This window comes from Dermacentor andersoni, chromosome 9, assembly GCF_023375885.2.
Source record: "Dermacentor andersoni chromosome 9, qqDerAnde1_hic_scaffold, whole genome shotgun sequence".
In the NCBI taxonomy this organism is placed as follows: Eukaryota; Metazoa; Arthropoda; class Arachnida; order Ixodida; family Ixodidae; genus Dermacentor; species Dermacentor andersoni.
The window spans coordinates 126,337,112-126,355,961 of NC_092822.1; the positions used below are offsets into that span (position 1 = coordinate 126,337,112).

Below are 18,850 nucleotides of genomic sequence, written 5' to 3' on the forward strand. Positions count from 1 at the left end.
CGGCAGTCAGCAGAGCAGCTGTTTCAGCATAGCGGGTCAAGTGATCCACTGCAACAATAATCTAGTGGTTGCCTGCTGGAGTGAAGGGTAGCGGTCCGTAGATGTCGATACCAACACGACCAAAGGGCCGACTAGGGCAGGGAAGGGGTTGTGACGGGTAGAGTTGTCCGGGAGGTAATTTTCGGCGTTGGCACTGAGCACAGGAGCGAATGAACTTTCTGACGTAGTTATACATGCCGCGCCAATAAAATCGGATGCGTAGTCGAGCATAGGTCTTGAAGAGGCCGGCATGTGCGCACTGAGGGTCTGCGTGGAAAGCGTCGCAGATAAGGTCACGGAGATGGCGGGGTATCACGAGAAGCCACTTGCGACCGTCAGAGAGGTAATTACGATGATAAAGAAGGCCGTCGCGAATGCAGAAGTGGGTAGCCTGGCGGCGAAGAGCACGAGATGGTGAAGAGGTGGATGGATCAGAAAGGATGCTGATGAGAGCACTGATCCAGGGATCCTTGCACTGCTCCGACGGCATGTTGCGCAGTGCGTGAGATGGAACTGTGGGCTCAAGGGCGGATAGGCAAGCGCAGTCAGCGGAGACCGGTGAGGGAGAAAGGGCATCATCGTCCGTGTGTTTGCGGCGGCCGGAACGGTAGAGAATGCGGATGTCGTACTCTTGTAGCTTAAGGGCCCAGCGAGCAAGTCGGCCAGATGGGTCCTTAAGGGTAGACGGCCAACAAAGGGCGTGATGGTCAGTGACGACATCGAAAGGGTGACCATACAAATAAGGACGGAATTTTCCAAGGGCCCAAATAATAGCTAATCACTCTTTCTCTGTAACAGAGTAATTAGCCTCGGCCTTTGTCAGAGTTCGGCTCGCGTAGGCAACGACATATTCATCAAACCCCGCTTTTCGTTGCGCGAGTACGATGCCAAGTCCGACGCCGCTGGCATCGGTGTGGACCTCTGTGGGCGCTGCAGGATCGAAGTGGCGGAGGATAGGTGACGAGGTTAGCAGGCGGCGTAATTTCATGAAGGCGTCATCACAGGCGGGCAACCAAGCGGAAAGTTCTTTGTCGCCACTTAGAAGGGCTGTCAGGGGTGCACTTATGGAAGCGAAATTTCAAATGAAACATCGGAAGTAAGAGCATAAACCAAGAAAACTTTAAAGCTCCTTTAACTTCTTTGGTTGCGCAAAGTCGGTGACAGCACGGAGCTTGGCTGGATCCGGAAGGACGCCGTCTCGTGATACAACATGGCCAAGAATAGTGAGCTTTCGGGTGCCGAAACGACATTTTTTTAAGTTAAGTTGAAGTCCCGCGTCAGTAAGGCATTTCAGAATTTGCTCGAGACGGCTGAGATGGGTTCGGAAATCAGCGGAAAAGACAACTACATCATCCAGGTAGCATAAACATGTGTTCCATTTGAGGCCACGTAAAATATTATTCATCATTCTCTCAAAAGTGGCTGGAGCGTTGCACAGGCCTAAAGGCATTATGATGAATTCGTACAATCCGTCAGGTGTTACAAATGCTGTTTTAGGTCGATCAGATGGTGCCAAGGGAACTTGCCAGTATCCGGAACGTAAATCCAACGAAGAAAAGAACTCGGCTCCCTGCAAACAGTCGAGGGCGTCGTCGATGCGCGGTAACGGGTAAACGTCTTTGCGCATTATCTTGTTCAGACGTCGGTAGTCGACGCAGAATCGAATAGAGCCATCCTTTTTCTTAACGAGGACGACCGGTGATGCCCAGGGACTGTTGGAAGGTTGCACAACGCCACGCTTGAGCATGTCAGCAACCTGGTGGTCAATGACACGGCGCTCAGAGGCAGATACTCGGTAAGGGCGCTGCCGTAAAGGTGCATGACTGCCGGTATCTATCTGGTGAAAAACGGTCGATGTGCGGCCCAAACCGGAAGCATGGCTGTCGAAAGAAGCGCTGAACCTCTGCAGGAGAGCAATAAGGTGGCTTCGTTCTGAAGATGACGTGCCATCGTCGATGGAGCAGTGGAAAGCGTCGAGGAGTGACTGATCAACCGCAGAGTCACAAGTGAGTGCACCAAGGCCCGCAGAAGTAGAAATGGCAGGAGCGTCAAAGATGCAAAAGGTGTCGACCGGTTCAACAAGGCCTAGGCATTCACCATGAAATAAAGCTAAAGGGCAGGCTGTGGGATTTTCGACGACCATTTTCGTGACGCCATTGCGAAGAGTAAGGAGAGCAAAGGGCAGCGGAGAACGTCGGTGGCGAATGAACAGCTCAGAGGGCGTAAAGAGAACAGTGGCATCAGAAATAGCGGCGCACGACACAGGCACAAGCAGGGAAGAGCGTGGAGGGACGGAATTGTCTTCCGAAACAAACAGTTTAACACTGGAAGGGTCGTTTAACACCGGAAGGGAAGTGCAGAAAGTTCGAGTTCGGCATGACAACAGTCAATAACGGCGTTATTATTTGCAAGGAAGTCCCAGCCTAATATGATGTCATGGGAACACGTGGGCAGCACAACGAATTCGACGGTATACAGTAGACCTTGAATGAAGACGCAAGCAGTACAGGCAGCGAGAGGCGTTATATTTTGAGCGTTCGGGGTTCGAAGGGAGAAGTCGGAGAGAGGCGTCAAAACCTTTCGTAGTGTGCGGCAGAGTTCGGCGGAAATTACGGATACGGCGGCTCCGGTATCTACAAGTGCCAGGACGGCGATTCCTTCGACAGAGACTTCAATTATGTTGGCTGGAGAGGGACAAGGACTTGGGCATTGCGACGCGGACGTAGTTCGTGCCTCGGGAACTGCGGCCATCAGTTTTCCTGCTCGGTGGACACGGGACGGCGCCGCATCGGAGAAAGCGAGCGACGACGGGGAGATGGTGAGCGGCGAGTAGAGGCGGTTGGGCGGTCAGGGGAAAAGGAAGAGGTAGGAAGGCTGGAAGGCGAAAAGGAAAACGGAGCAGGGAAAGGTGGCGCTCGCCGGATGTTCTGAAGAGGAAGCATGCCACGACGACAATGGCGCGCCACGTGACCAGCACCACCGCAAGCAAAACATATTGGGCGGTCATCGAAGGTGCGCCACTGGTGTGGGTAAGGTCCGAGTCGCGGTTGAGGATTCGGAAAATGCTGTCGGTCGGGCAGCGGCATAGGAGGAGAATGCCGTCGGTCGTGAAGCGGCATAGATGGCGGCAAAAATGTCGGTGGTCGATGCATAGAGGGCGGCAGGGGCGTTTGTGGACGAGATCGGGAAACTGCTTCAGCGTAAGTGAGAGGAGCCGTGACTGGTGTCTGCTCAACGGCTGGAGGAACGGCTTGAGATACTTGTTCTTGAATGAAGTCGCGGATCGTAGGATGCAAAGCAGGTGGTGGTTCCTGGACAGAAGATATCAAAGATAGCTGGAGGGCGACCTCTGCGCGAACGAATTCCTGGATTTTTACAAAGAGAGCAGCATGGTTGTCGTCGACTCCAAGGCTTGATAGAGAGTCGGCGGGCGGGGTGGGACGTCGGGGGTGAAGCCGTTGCCTGCGCAACTCGTCGCAACTCTGGCACAATTCTATCACTTCAGCGACATTGTGAGGACTCTTCGATAATAACATTTTAAATGCGTCGTCCTGAATACCCTTCATTATATGTTTGATCTTCTCCTCCTCTGACATCGACGCATTCACCCGTTTGCAAAGGTCGAGAATGTCCTCAATGTAGCTCGTGAAGTTTTCCCCGGCCTCTTGGGATCGTGTGCGCAAACGTTGTTCTGCACGAAGCTTTCTTACTGCAGGCCGACCGAAAACTTGGGTAAAGTTGGTCTTGAAGACCAACCACGAAGTGAGGTCGGCTTCATGGTTTAGAAACCATAGTTTCGCAACGTCCGTAAGATAAAATGCGACGTTTCTCAACTTGGTAACGTCGTCCCACTGGTTATGGGCACTCACTCGCTCATAAGACGAGATCCAATCTTCAACGTCTTTGTCATCTGTGCCGGAGAAGATAGGGGGATCTCGCTGACGCAAGGCACCGGCACAAACCAAGGTTGGAGGAGCTGGAGGAGTGCGTGCGTCGTCGGGCATGATGGGGGGTAGAGTGCGACTCCGAAGTTCCAAGGTGGTCGAAACCCAGCACGTCCACCACTTGCTAAGAGATTTATTAGCAACGGGCGCGAATGGGTAGCCGTCACAAGCGTTCGTCAAAAGACAGCAACCACGAGCTCATGCCGGTAGCGATGGTGCTGTGGCGCAGGCAGGCTACTCTTCTTCGTTACAGATTTCTTTTTTTTTTTTCCAGAACTATTTTTTCAGACGCCTGTTTTGTTAGGACATTTCTGCGGTCCCCGTGAGGTCCAAATAAACGGTCGGCAACTGTATCCATAGAACCTCACTCATAGATTTTGGAAAAAGAAAACTACAAGAACATACTAACTGGGAAAACGTATGATCCGAAGTAACTAAAAAGATTGGCGGACAACTATAGTTGACATCTATGTAATGCGAAGTGTCGCGCATCGGGCTGGTGGTGCTCCGGCCGCCCGAGATGTGTTTTGTTGTTTTCCTATTGCGTGTTGTTCTAAGAAAGCGACCAGAAACCAAAACAAAATCGAGCTGGTGAGTGCCGCCGCCTGCAGCGGGGAATGGCGGCCCGTTTGGATTACCGCCTACTAACTGCATGTAGTATGCTACTAATGGCACTACACACCACGCACTGTAAAACAGATAGGTGAAGATGCTTATTGCAATAAATTGGGCGGTGATAACTGTGAATGCAGCATGTGACGACTGGGGCGGAGATTTGCTAGTACCGGAATTTTCTGGCGCCGTCATTTTCATGTGAGATTGGTGGCTATACACTCTTCTCGATTGCACGCGTCTCGTGCCTTTCCTTATTTACATGGGATCTAGCTGCTGGAAAACGTATCGTACGATCACAATTTGGCAACGTGCTGAACATTGGTGCCAAAAAATTGTGTTTTCCGGAAACATATGAACCGGTAAAAAATTAGCTTTACTTTAATGGTAATTTTTTGTGTTCTCAATTGCGAACATTGGCGCCGGGAAAAGATACATAATGGAAACGTATCACCGAGACTTTACGGTACATCAACAACATAGCGACATGCAGTTTTACTGGTTGTGGTCACAAATTTCTCTGGAAATTCAATAATTTCTCATATTCTTTGGTCTGTAAACTACTGATGCCTACTGTGCCTGCCCATCTGTATTATGTATAATTAATCTGAAATGCACGGCCACCAAATAAAAGGTGATATCGACAAAGCAATTTGAGAGCCTGTGAAGGCCCCGACATGTCATATTGTTATTGCATTTTATTTTATTTTACGATTCTGTAGTTTAGTTCAGGTATGTTACTCCCTCGCCCAACTGGTTTCTCTTGAACACTGGACTGGGGTGTACTATGTGTGTTGAGCTTTTGTGACTGGATCGAACAGAAGCTGGTCGACCCACTTTTGTTCACCCTCCATGGTAGGCCAGTGGCAGCAGCCTTGCACTGCTGAGCTCGATCCCGGCCACGGCAGTCGCATTTTGACCATGGGGAAATTAAAATAGAAAACCCATGTGTACTTAAATTTAGGTGCATGTCAAAGAACCCCAATGAGTGAAAATGAACTATGCTTCCTCATAGTCAGGTTGTGCTTTGGCACGTAAAGCCCTAGAGTTAAATTTTTTTAAAACAACATTTGGTCTAGTGCAAAACTACATTTCTCTGCAGGACTTGGGCCAGGCAAGCGAGAGCAACATCGATGAGCTGTACCACACGACATATGCGGCGCTGCTCTCGAACCACGCGCAAGCGCTGGGCGACTACTGCCACATTGCGGTGGCCCGGCTGCCGTACACCACGCTGCCCGATCGTCTCGACTTGGTGCCCGAGAAGCGGTACCATCTGCCGCAACACCTGCAGCCGCTGCTGGTGGCCCTGCTGCACGGGACGACGCTGCCAGAGAGTCGCGCCGACTTGGCGCTTCGCTCGGAGGCATGCAGCCGCTTCACCAGTGCTCTGGCCAATGCCGGCAACACCCACGAGGAGAGAGGCTTTGCAGAGGACAGTGTGTGCGGGAAACTGCGATCCATGCTGCTTGCCGCCTAGACGTGACTACGGCGTTGCTCTGGCGAAACTCGGCTCGAAGCCTGTGCCAACATGACACTTCCCCAGAACGTGTCAAGTCGTTTCTACAGTGGTCTTACAGGTCTGCAGTGGTTTTACAGTGTGGTGGTGAGAATGTGAAGGCTTTGCATTGGACAGAGTATAGACAGAAAACTGTGGAGCCATTCTTCAAAGTTCCTGATGGGTGGAGGTCGAACGTCACAGTGCTCGGGCTTGGCTGTTCTGGCATGTACGGTGTCGACTGTTGATGGGTTTCCCCTCAAAATATCGTTTTGTTTTAGTTTCCTCTAAATGGCTCTTTGACCTAAAGGCAGAAAGGTCTTTAGTGGAAACTCCTTGTGGGCCATTTGCCAGGCACTATTGGAAAGTTCTTATGAAATGTGCTGCTCAACGAACATTGTAAGAAAATTTTGCTCATTTGTCTTAGAAGCTGTTGTGAATTTGTGAGCCAACTATTACTGCATTGCATGCAGCAGGGAATTTACAATCTCATGTCAAAAAAAGCAAAAGGATGCTTGCTCTCGCTTCTGCAATGCCGTTATGCAGTGTCATCGAAAGCAGCTGGCCACCAATACTGTTTGCTGATTTCTTGGTTGCGAGAGCATTCCCAGTAATACATAATTGCTAGTTTTAAATTAAATGAACAATATTTGTCCGCAATGTGAAAAAAGAGAAAAAATATTTCACCTTTCCACTGTGCGTGGCCTCGGAGGTGGCATAGCTTTGTTGCACAGCTTTGTCTACTGCAGCCGTCACTGGGTGCCACGACAAGCCCTTTCACCACTGTGGCACTCAACCTTTTTTTGGTCAAGAGCTTTGTCCTCTTGGCCTATCCGCTGTGTAGCTTCCAGTGTGCTAGCAGAGACGAAAGGAGAAAGAAAGCCAGGTATCGGTGTGATAACTCTGCCCACAGTTGAAGGATTCATGAAGCTTTTTCGGCATGAGATTCCTGAGACAACATTCTTTAATAGTGAGGCCATTCCATGATTAGTTACAGAAGTGTTACAGGGCTTCTTTAGCTGTTGAACGACACCCGGTGGCACACATGTCAAAGTGACAGGACAGCCATTTTGTAAGACGACGGTTGTCATGATCGGGTCCAGTGCACCTGCAGCCAGACGCACAAGTGAAAGCTGGTAGGCGTAGTGGTTGAGGCACAGCAGAGCTTTTAGAATAGTGTTAAAGTCGAATGGGGTTATAATGCAGTCAGATCCGACACAAACATACCTTCATTATATCTAACAATCATTATGAGCGTACACATTGATACTGTCAAATACGCATACAACCGAGTTCACAAAAATATGCGAATAAGTTCAATATGCAGTTGACTTCCATTAATACAGTCCTTAAGTATGGGACTGACGAAACTTGTGGCATGTATTATCCGGCGGTTCAGATTAAACGAAAGGCAAAAAAAATGCCAGGACACGCTGTTGATTTGCTTGGCAGTATTGCCTTGGCAGTCACCGCAATACAGCCACGTTATGCGGTGAAGCATACCAACCTGAAAAAAGTGCGACTGTTACGGGACATGGCACATGTTTTTTTTTATTTACACATGCACGTGCGCTGTTTCGGTCTCAGTATGAGCACTGAGACGCATATGTTCACTGGCCGGCCTTCAGAGCTTTAGGTTGATCCCTCCTCTTTTGTTGGCTTTAAACATCTCCTTAATTGACTATTTTTTTTTCATTTCACTGCCTTCCTGTTTCGCTAGCTTTCCCAAAACATAGATGGTTTTTCTCAGCTTCTCGGTGCATGGCGCAGGTGTGCGCATATAATTAAGGAACGCTTGCTAGGCCCTGTTAATGGTCTCGTATACAACCCAGGCAGTACAAACTCATCTAGAAGACAAAGTATTTGGGCTTGTTCAAGCCAAAAGGTTGCCTACAATCCGGCTTGTACAAGCTGAGCAATAGCCCTAGAATTACACAAGCACTTCTGAAGCCAAGGTAATGCTCCCTCCGTATTCGTCTTTGGGAAGTACATGTAAAACTCGCGTGTGAAGGCTTATTTTGCTTGCCCGAGAAAATACAGGGGGTTTCAGCGAACACTTCCAAGCATTTAAAGAAAATTTCTTGGGGCAGATAGCACAATCCTAGTCCAATAGCTGGTCTACTCTAAGAAGCGGGCATTACTTACAGAAAAAAATTGAAATGCGTAATCGACTAATTAACAAACATACACTAATTAAGTTGTAGTCTTATTGATTTATGGCACATATTATAATTTACAAATTATAACGGGTGAGAGCGCATGGCATATCCACTTGAAATGAATTGTGTGGATGACACCGTTTGTGGGATATGCGCCATCAAACTTGCGGTAAAAGATCACTGTCTTTCCACCTAATTTCCTAACAAAGCATCGTTTTATGCATTGAAGTACAAAAGTAACTGGAACACCAATGCATTTCTGCGCGAAGTTCGTGAATTAATATCTCAAAACTGGTGCCATCTTGAGAATTCGTTCCAAGTGGATCTGACTTCTGAACTCCTTGGCTAGATTTTGTAAATTGCAATATGTGTCGTAAGGTAATTAGCTACAATTTAATTAGGAAGATTTAATGAGTCAGTTATAAATTAAATTTCTTTTGTGCAAGCAATGTCCACCTCTTCGAGTAGACCAGCTCGTGGACTAGAATTGTGCTATTTGCCAGAGGCAATTTTTTAAAAATTTGTGAAGGGCTTCTCTGAAACACCCGGTATGCAATCTACCCTTTAAAAAGAAAAGGTGAACTATGTTAATCATGCGCTAATGCAGGTCACTGGTGCTGGTATGCTTTTCTTGAAACCAGTGTCATGATTCAGGATTTCTGGTAGATATACATGCATTCAATATGACTGGTTCTAACTTCAATCAATCTTTATCAATGAATCAATCAATCTTTATTTATCCAGAAAATCTGGATGGTCTTCAGGGCGCCGCTCTAGGCAGCTTGACTGGGTCCCTGGAGACCGTTACATTGGCAGCATGCGACGTTCCTTCCGCAATTTTACAAATGCGGCAAATCATGCAGACATGTCGCAATTACAGTGGATGTTGGTACTTATGAAGATAACAGATTTACAATATGAAGCACGCGAAATGTTGACAAAGTACTAATAAATTGACCATCTTAATATACAAATTTTAAATGCACAGTAAGTCTTTGTAGTCGAAAATGAGCAAGTAAAATTGACTATGAAGAATACAAGAATAGAAATTTAAGAAACATATAGCGAAATAGTGGATGAGAGAGACTGATACCTACTTGGGCGACAAGGTAAGAGCAATATATAAAATGGCATAAATATGTCATTCCAATAATCACGTGAAAACTGTTGTTCACGACATGGATACGAACTGTTGCCGCAATTGTCAGTGTGTAGCAGTCATTGTTTCTGGAAATTTATTCAAAATGCATGGTAAGTTGAAATGAAGTGCTTGTAAATTGTAGTTAGTTCAGAAACAAGGTACGAACCATGAGGCGTTTGTCGCGTACGCCTATTAGTGTCAGCTTTTAGGCATGCTATTGTCGCAAGGAATTCTTTAAAAGTGTCTGAAAAGTAAAGAGATTGTAAAATCTGACATTTGTACAGGTGCCGAATTTGTATGATATCGTAATCTTGAAAAGACTGTTTTAGTTGAAGCCAGATAAGGAATATTTGCTACATGTCAAAGAATTTTCTTTTGCAAAAGCAGAATTTTATTTAGGTTCTGTTGTAGTAGTCTATACCAAGCTGCAGTAATTAATGTGTGACGCTAATAGCGCGTAATACACCTGGAGTTTTACCTTCGAGGGACGTAAGTGTTGACGTCGTGATAACGTACCAGCAGTGGATGAAAGTCTTTTGCACAGCTTCTACATGTGAAGGTGAGCGGAAAATGTAACACCGAGTACCCTGTGCTCGCTTACTTTAGTGATGTTCTGACCTTCTATAAAATAGGGTTTAGCAGATCGGGTGCTTTATTTCTTGCACGGAATAGAACTACTTTTGTTTTTAGAGGATTAATACTTATTTCATTGAAGCTGGACCATGTGGGAAACTTTGAAAGTGCATTATTACTTTTAAATGCCAAACCGTTGATGTCAGGACCAGAAAATAGTATGGTGCTGTCATCGGCCAATATAATAAATTTCGCTGGTTTATCAATATTTATGAGATCATTTACGTATACATTAAATAAAAGGGGACCCAGAATGCTCCCTTGGGGGTACACCTCTTAGAACAGGAAGAAACGACGATTGTGAATCTTACAAACATACTTACTGCTGGCGATTGTGTAAGATTTCAACAAATCCAAAGGATTCCCACGAAAACCACACATGAATAATTTGTCTGCAAGAATGTCATGACTGAGAGAGTCGAACGCCTTTGAGAAGTCGGCAACCAGGCCTAGCGTGTAAAGTTTGTTATCTATACTATGTACTACGTTTTCTTTCAAAGTTAGTAACGCTGTTTCGGTCGACCTTCCTTTTTGAAAGCTGAATTGCACATCTGATAAAATATGTCTGCTAGAAAAAAAGCTTGTTATATGAGTGCAAATTATTTTTCTAAGCCTTTTGAAAAACCAAGAGAACAGAAATAGGTCTGTAGTTATTTATTATCTGCTTTTCACCCTCTTCATGTATTACAGAAATCGTTGTTTTCTTCATTTGTTAAGAAAAAGTGGCAGTTTCTAGCTCAAGACTGAATATATGCTTTGGCTCAGAAGTTGGAGTTGTAAGTCGACTCCCGATAATTCGAAGCCGCTTAATTGGAATTTTCGGTTAATTAGAAGTGACGTGCTGGTCCCGTCAGTTTTGCATGTAATCCTATGGAAGGAATCGCTCGATAATTCGAAGTCCTCATCCAGTAATATTGTTTAATTGGAAGTTAATTTTCAGCCGGGATCCTCGAGGTGACCGTCATTCTTTGGTAGAATGTGCAATTTTTTAAAGTGCTGCAACAACTCCGTGTTCTGCGTTGGTGTCATCGCCACCTCAGCCGTCCGCGACGCCGCCCTTCTTGGAGCGGCGCGATTATTTATTGCTACGGCTGCCGTGGCCTCTGCGATAAGCTCCGGCGGCGGAGCGGCTGCCGCGCGTCGCCGGAGCTGATCGCGGAGGCCACGCGGATGCTGGATGGATGTTATGAGCGTCCCCTTTGGAACAGGGCGGTGGGTTGCGCCACCAAGCTCTTGCTACTATGCTGCCTAAAGTCTCCTCGATTTGGCTGCACTTCCTGCACTAGTTCACGGGGTGCAGCACTCAGGCACTCGATTTGCCAGTGCAGCTAGCGCCACCTGCACTTCGGCACTCGATTTGACGTCGCGCTGCACGAGTTCATGTACACTTTGGCACTAGACTCTCCGCAAGTTCTTTTCTCGTGCACGTAGTGCAAGGTTCTTGGTAGCAGACGACACATGCGGTTCCGTGGCCATGCGGGTGTTGGTAGACGGCATCGACGGCGCCTGTTAGTAACGCAGCACGGACGCCAGTTTTCTTCAGGATGTGTAAGCAGCATCTTGTTAAGGGCGCTTTCCGGGTTCAGCTGCTGCTAAGTGCACTGAAGGCCGGGATTTTCCCACGGTCACAGTCGTTTGTAATAATTTTCACGAGCTTACCGCTACCTCGACGTTAAGTTTACGCGAAACCACATCGGTCCGTCGTTTGAAACGTTGTGCCCTATATGATTCAGAAAGGTGTGGAAACTGCGCTTGGTCTGGCTTTCCGAATAATTATGCCGAAGTTGAACTAATTTCCAGGTACTAATACATAAATTCTTCCCAGAGGACAAAAAAAAAGGGCCATTGCGCACACGTTTACGCTTGCGGTACACACCAACAAAAGAAAAGCCACAGCCGCCCAGTCGCAGCAGACGAAGGCCTGTACGTTCCTGCACTTTCGTCCTCGATTTGACCGCTGCACCGAAAGCGCTAGTGTGGCGCTACGCTCACACTTCAAGAACTGGCGCTACACTGGTACGACACTTTTCTGAACTAGAGCAAAAAGTGCAGCCAAATCGAGGAGACCTCTAATATCCTACCGAGGTTAACCAATGCGGATGGATGGATGGATGGATGGATGGATGGATGGATGATTGAGGCTCAACCCTTTGAATCGGGCGGCGGCGGCGCGCGCCCGATTTCTACCTGTTCAAAGTCTATTCTACTTTCACTGTCTTTAAAACCCAAAGCTTTGAATAGTTCCCCGTTAGATTCAACTGCAGGGTGAAGTTGTTTACAAGCAAGTATCAGGTGTTCAGCCGTTTCCTTCTCCTCTCCACATGCCTCGCACGCCAAACGTTTTAGTCCGCAGTACACCTGTCCTGGCTTCAAACAATGAGCTTCCCTTAGAGTTATCGTAAATATTTTCTTTGGCTATTTCTTGCTTAAACGTCCTGTATGTCTCCAATGCCGATTTGGTTTGCATCTCTGTACTCCACATACCCCTCTCTGTCTCCTTAACCTTTTTCTTGACAGATGATTCCTTACTTGTCCCCCCGCTACTGCCCAAGTATTTGCTTGTCAATTTTCTAGTTCGCTTCCTCCACCTCGTGTCAACATTCCTCGTGTATAAGTAACTGAAAACCTTCCTAGCCTACCGAATTTCCTCCATTTTTCTCAATCGCTCCTCAAATGCTATCTTGCTACTAGCCTCTCTGCCCTCGAAAGAAGACCATCCCAGATCCCCCTGCACTCCAAGATTTGGTGTCTTGCCATGTGCTCCCAGAGCGAGCCTACCCACACCACGTTGCCTAATTTCCAACTGCTACCGGGTCTCTGTTCTAATACATAGAACTGCATTGGCAAAAGTCAGGCCTGGTACCATTACCCCCTTCCATATCCCTCGTACTACCTCGTACCTATTGTAGTTCCACAGTGCCCTACTCGTCATAATCGCTGCACTTCTGTTACCTTTAGTCGTTAGATATTTTTCGTACTCTGTCAGATACTCAATGCCATTATTTATCCACACCCCAAGGTACTTGTATTTATCGACTATCTCCAGCGTGGCCTCCTGTATCTTATGCTCGCCGCAAATGTTATCATTAAAAATCATGACTGCTGATTTTTCTTTGCTAAACTTCAAGCCTAATCTGTCTCCTTCTGTACCACATATGTCCATTAATTCCTGCAGATCTTCTGCATTGTCAGCCATTAATACAATATCATCCGCGTACATCAGTCCTGGTAATGACTGTTCAATCAATTTTCCTTGTTTGAAAAATGATAGGTTGAAGCCGAGTCCGCTTTGCTGTATTTTGGCCTCTAAACCTTGTAGGTACAGCATAAACCTCAGAGGTGACAATGGGCACCCCTGCCTAAGCCCCCGCCGAATCATTACAAGCTCCGAAACCTGCTTTTCCCATTGTATAATGACCCGGTTACCTTTATAGATATCTTTTAAGAAATTCGTTACTCCATCTTGCACTCCTAAAGTTTCCAGAATGCCCCACAAGCCTTCTTGAAGTGCACTGTCATAGGCTCCCTTGATGTCCAAAAAAGCCAGCCATACGGGTCTGTGTTCCTTTTCAGCTATTTCGATGCACTGTGTTAGCGAGAACAGATTGTCTTCTATCCTCCTATGCTTCCGGAACCCATTTTGTAGCTCTCCAAGTGCCCCCTCGTTCTCTACCCATGCCTGCAGTCTGTCCTTTATAATCTGCGTAACCACCCTGTAAACCACTGACGTCACTGTTATAGGCCGGTAGTTATTTATGTCAGCTTTGTCCCCCTTTCCCTTATATATCATTCTCATCGCACTTAGCCTCCACTCGTCAGGTACTTTGCCATCCACTAGCATTTTGCTCGTGGATGGCACGCAGCGCTGCATACTGGCAGTGGCGAGATTGTGCGAGATTAGGCTTGCAGCGTATGTCGAGGCGTGTGCTGTGGCGTGTGTTGGTCGAGGGCCTTTGTGCGGGTAGCTCGTTGGCTAGGTTGTTCCGCGGGTGATCCTACGCTTCGGAATTGACTTTACATAGTCGCACAGTTGATAGTCATGGCAAACCGTGGCTCTTATCGCACGCTCGACCTGGCAACGAAAGTCGAGGTTTTGAAGGAAGTTGAGAAGGGAGGTGCCGCTAAACAAGACATAGCCGGGAACTACGGGATCAAGCCGAACACGCTCTCAAACTACATCCACAATAATGGATGCATTTGAGAACGACAAGTTCAAGACGTCTCGGAAACGAATGCGCACCGGCGCTTACCCAGAGCTGGAGAAGGCTCTGCTGGTTTGGTAGGGAGGCCCGGAGCAACAAACTTCCTCTCAGCGGAGACATCGTTGCGATGAAAGCCGGAACGCTTGCAACAATGTTGGGGATCGATGACTTCGTTTCGTCAGGTGGATGGCTGACGCGCTTTAAAGATCGCCATGACCTCGTCTTTAAGAGCGTGTGTGGTGAAAAAGCGTCCGTTAACCAGGAAACATGGGCCACGTGGAAGGACGGAAAGCTGCGTGAATATCTCGGCGAATACAGACCGGAAGACATCTTCAATGCAGATGAGACTGCACTCTTCTATCGGCTTCTACCAGAGAATACCCTGACATTCAAGGACGGCGACTGTGCTGGGGGCAAACGCAGCAAGGAAAGGGTGTGGGTGCGGATCGCGGCAAACATGACTGGCACGGAACGATGTCGCTTACTTGTGATCGGGAAAGTCGCCGAGCCGAGGTGTTTTAAAGGCATAAAGGCGCTGCCTGTGGACTATGAGTCGAACAAGAAAGCGTGAATGACGGCCGAAATCTTCAAGAGCTGGATAACGAAATTGGACCGCAAGTTTGCTTCTTCGAACCGCAAGGTGTTGTTCCTTGTGGATCACTGCAGTGCTCACGTGAATGTGCCAGCCTTAAGTGCAATACGCCTCGAAGTGCAATACGCCTCGCATTTGTGCCTGCAAACACAGCAGCTGTTTTGCAGCCAATGGACCAAGGCATCACCAAGAATGTTAAGGTCCTGTACAGGCGGCACCTCATCGAGCGCATGATTTTGTGCATGAATAATTCCGCAAAATACGAGGTGAGCCTGCTCAGTGCCATTCACATGTTAGCGCGAGCATGGGATCGTGTGAAGCAAGAAACAATCGCAAACTGCTTCAAGGCTTGCGGTTTTGTGACAGCTTCTTCGGAGGAAGCCTCTGCAATTTCATCGGAGGAAGCGTCAACAAGCGAGCTTGATAGCACTGATTTTGGTGATGCTCTCGGGGACGTCAATTTTGAAGATTACGTCGCCGTAGACAAGGCGGTCGAAACGTGCGGTGCACTAACGGATAAAGAGATTGTGGAGATTATTCGGCCCCAGGAAAGCGACTATGACGTTGAAGACGAGCCGCCACCTAAGGCTGCCGATGCAGCTGCGGGCCTTGCTCTCGCGGAGCGCTTCCTTGCCGCTGAAGGTAACGCGGAAGAAGCGTTCCGCCACATCTACAGCCTGCAGAACTTGCTTTCAGCAGCGCGATTCGGCAAGAAGAAACAGCAAGATGACCGACTATTTTTCTTAGGGAAAATACTCGATTTCGCTACCAATAAACTGCTGTTTTTATGCTTAATTGGAAATTCGTTTAATTCGATTTTTTTTGCGGTCCCCGTGAACTTCGTATCAACGGGAGTCGACTGTAATAACATATTTCACAGGCTTTATTCGTATATTGTTTACGTCTAAGGCCTTGCTATTGTTGAGGTTCATGAAGGTGCTGAAGATTTCGGCTTCATCTGTTCGCAAAAGCACTCGAAAATCTACTAATCTGAAAAACGTTTAGTATTATGGGCTAAATTCATGCTTTTCCAAAGGTATGCATTATTGAAAGCACCGGCATAGATTACACAGTTTGGAATAAAGCTCGTGAAGGTATGACGTTGAGAGCCTGTGTATGACACAAACGTGCACATATGGCAGCCATGTCACTTCTGCACCAAAATGAAATTCTTCATGTTTGAATAGTCTCGCAACAGCATAACACTTCGTAAGCGAAGAGCACTTTAGAAATTTGAGTATATACTGCTAACACAAGAAAAATACATGCAGCATACAAAAGTGTTGAATAAGGCACACTGAAAAGCCACCTTGTAAAAATATTGTAAGTGCCATTTCTATAACCAGCCTTTTAGAACAATGTTTAGGAAGCAAGTAAACCAGCAAAATACAAGCTTTTATTCTTGCAAATTACGTACATTTGCTTGCCTTGCACCGATTGTGACTAAATTTATATAAAGGTAATGAATTGCATGTCTAGAAAAACTGACCTGCATTCCCATCCTAACCAGACTAACGTACAGAACTAAGAAGGAGAAAGAGGGATGTCAGCTGGTGGCAGGCCCCAGTGGCTTGTGAAGAACCTGTGCTACTAAAAAAATGAAAGAAAAAAAAAAAACCTCATTTAGAGTAAAACCAGCAAATAAGAGTTATATGCTTAACATAAACATGATTAAGAAATGTCTACATATAAAAAAATAGCGATGACACTCCAAAACGACGCTGTTTCCCCACTGAGAGCTGTCAACTGTATACTTATAACCCTGTAGTTTCTGTAATGCACACATCATTTTTAAGGGCTGATCCTATGCTAGTTATGAAGTTACCTGAGTTAACACTCACAATGCATGGTCGCTTGTTTTAAGCCTCGATTTTCAGTGGCTGTCCTTGCAAGGCTGAACAATGGTAGAAAAACAAATACAACAATAACAAGCACCATAATTAAGGGACCAAAAATATAAAAGTGAAGGCATATCTTAATGACAGAATGCCAGTATAATTCACACTATAATTTAATATGCATATTCAGGTTCACCCAAAGCATCTCCCTTGCTCTTTTGCTGCTTGGAACTTATTATCGCTTTATTTTACTTTGCATCTTGTTGGCAAGCTGCCCTGAACACCAATTAGAACTGCAATAACGGATGTCTTACTCTACTCGGTGTTCCAAAATTTATTGTCTAAAATAGAATATATCATAATCTATGCAAGTTTCTGCATGACCACAGTGAAGCATGATGTTGCAACAGCATGCATAGATAGCCCTTGGACGTTATCTGGCCATTGTCAATAGGTATTTGAAGACTACATGTGACAGTTGATGTAAGTAGAGTTTAGAACCCTAAGACAAAATATTAATCATATACCATGCACTAAATTCTTATGTAGGACCAACAATCAATTTTATGGAAATGTAAACATGCTAGACAATGTTCACTTAGTCAATAACATTAGTGTAGTTTAAATTTCTGAATAAAAGCTAACTGAACAATAAGCATAACACAACATGCCAACTTCTTACCCGCTTGTAAACTGCAATTCTTCAACCAGGTGACTGCTGCTTGGAAGATGGCACGGGTCATTGCATTTTCCCATGTGGAATAGCTTCGAATAGTTTCTGGAAAACCAAACTATCTAGTCAAACAATGCAGGTAACACAGAGTATCAGCAGTTTTGGCTGATAACCGAATCATTGTCACATAATAACAGTTCTGCAATTAATAAATGAAATTTGTGGAAACTCAGTTCTATAGAACTGCAAGGGGGAGGGAGTTTTATATAAAAGTTGCCATCCGCCCAACTGCAGCTACGGTGGGTGCATGACAATTTTCTCTTTAAAAGGTGTCCATAAATTTGTTTCATTCCGAACACCATGAATTTTGGGAGTAAGAATCACTGCACTTATGCCTAGTCAAACAAGAGCCCTCTGAAGTTACCTTCAATGGCACTGTAGACATGCAGGTCCGAGGCTCATTTTCTGCCACCGGCCTTGAGTGCTGAAGTTTCCGCTGTCTGAAAATACTGGGTAGTATGCCCGCAATGAAGCATCTTAAGTCCCCATAAGAGAGAGCTGTCATGTCTAGAAAAAACAAAAAAAACAACAACATGATAGCAAAAAGAATTGAAAGCTAAAAGCACTAACATACATAATGTGGCGATTACAATGGCTGCATTAAGCAGGAATAAAAGCCCCAGAAAAGTTAAGGTAGAATAGCAAATGGCACTAGATGATTATGCTTTCCTGAGAAATTATTATTGCAGCAACACGTACGCACAAAAACTGGAAGATTTACAGCATAAAAGTTGTAACTGTACCTACTGTGTATGCAACAACTCAAAAACATGGACACGATATGTCAAATACGGCCTTCAGGCAGTATGTGCGGGCTTACTGGCCAGTTGCCTTCAACCAAAAAAATCACGTGCCCACGACACCTGTGGCGGAAAGGATATTCCACATCTGCTGCCAAAGTTTGTGAGTGGTGGCACTAGCTAACACTCCCAGGGTAAGCTCTAGCAGTAAAACATAAATACCCAAGAAAGTGGTTGGGGAAAGGACACCGCAGTAGCTCAGTTGGTAGGACTATCGCACGCGTTATACAAAGACGCAGGATAGTTCCCCACCTGCAGCCAGTTGTTTGTTCATTGATTTTCATTTCCATTAATTTCCCCTATGTTGTCCTTGGTGCCCGTGTTTGTTGGCTTTTATGATTAATAAAAATCGGGCCTCTCGATTCCCTTCCTTCTCGTTAATAAGATAATGAAGTCACTAACATTCATACCATGTTTTTGTAACTCGTGCCAGGTGTAAGGGAAAAATTACATCTGGCACGAGTTATGAAAACGTGCTCATAATGTAAATTCATAAAGGTCTTGTTTACAAGCTGACATCGACAAGCAGGTTTGGAGCTGAACCTGGATTCTAATGTGGTCACATTATCCTAGTCTTCAAAGAACATATTGTAATCGGCCATTGCCATTCTGCGAGTTTCGTAGGGAACACTGATTACTGCTAAGAGCCTTTGATCTTA

At 46.1% G+C, this 18,850-nt stretch overlaps 1 protein-coding gene and 1 long non-coding RNA gene across 2 annotated transcripts in view; one reads left to right on the forward strand and one right to left on the reverse strand.

Moving 5' to 3' along the window:
- LOC126529734 (uncharacterized) overlaps positions 1-10,234 on the forward strand; it is a 184,109-nt gene extending 173,875 nt beyond the window's left edge. Inside the window, exon 11 of the mRNA XM_055069954.2 lies at positions 5,698-10,234. Within this exon, the coding sequence (XP_054925929.1) occupies positions 5,698-6,075 (378 nt within the window). The 3' untranslated portion in view covers positions 6,076-10,234. The remainder of the gene's footprint in view (positions 1-5,697) is intronic.
- Positions 10,235-16,196: 5,962 nt separating this feature from the next.
- On the reverse strand, positions 16,197-18,553 carry LOC129384479 (uncharacterized). Its single transcript, XR_008612200.1, has 2 exons — positions 17,756-18,553; positions 16,197-17,436 (listed from the first exon to the last, which is right to left on the reverse strand). It is a non-coding gene; the product is annotated as an uncharacterized lncRNA (long non-coding RNA).
- Positions 18,554-18,850: the final 297 nt, after the last annotated feature.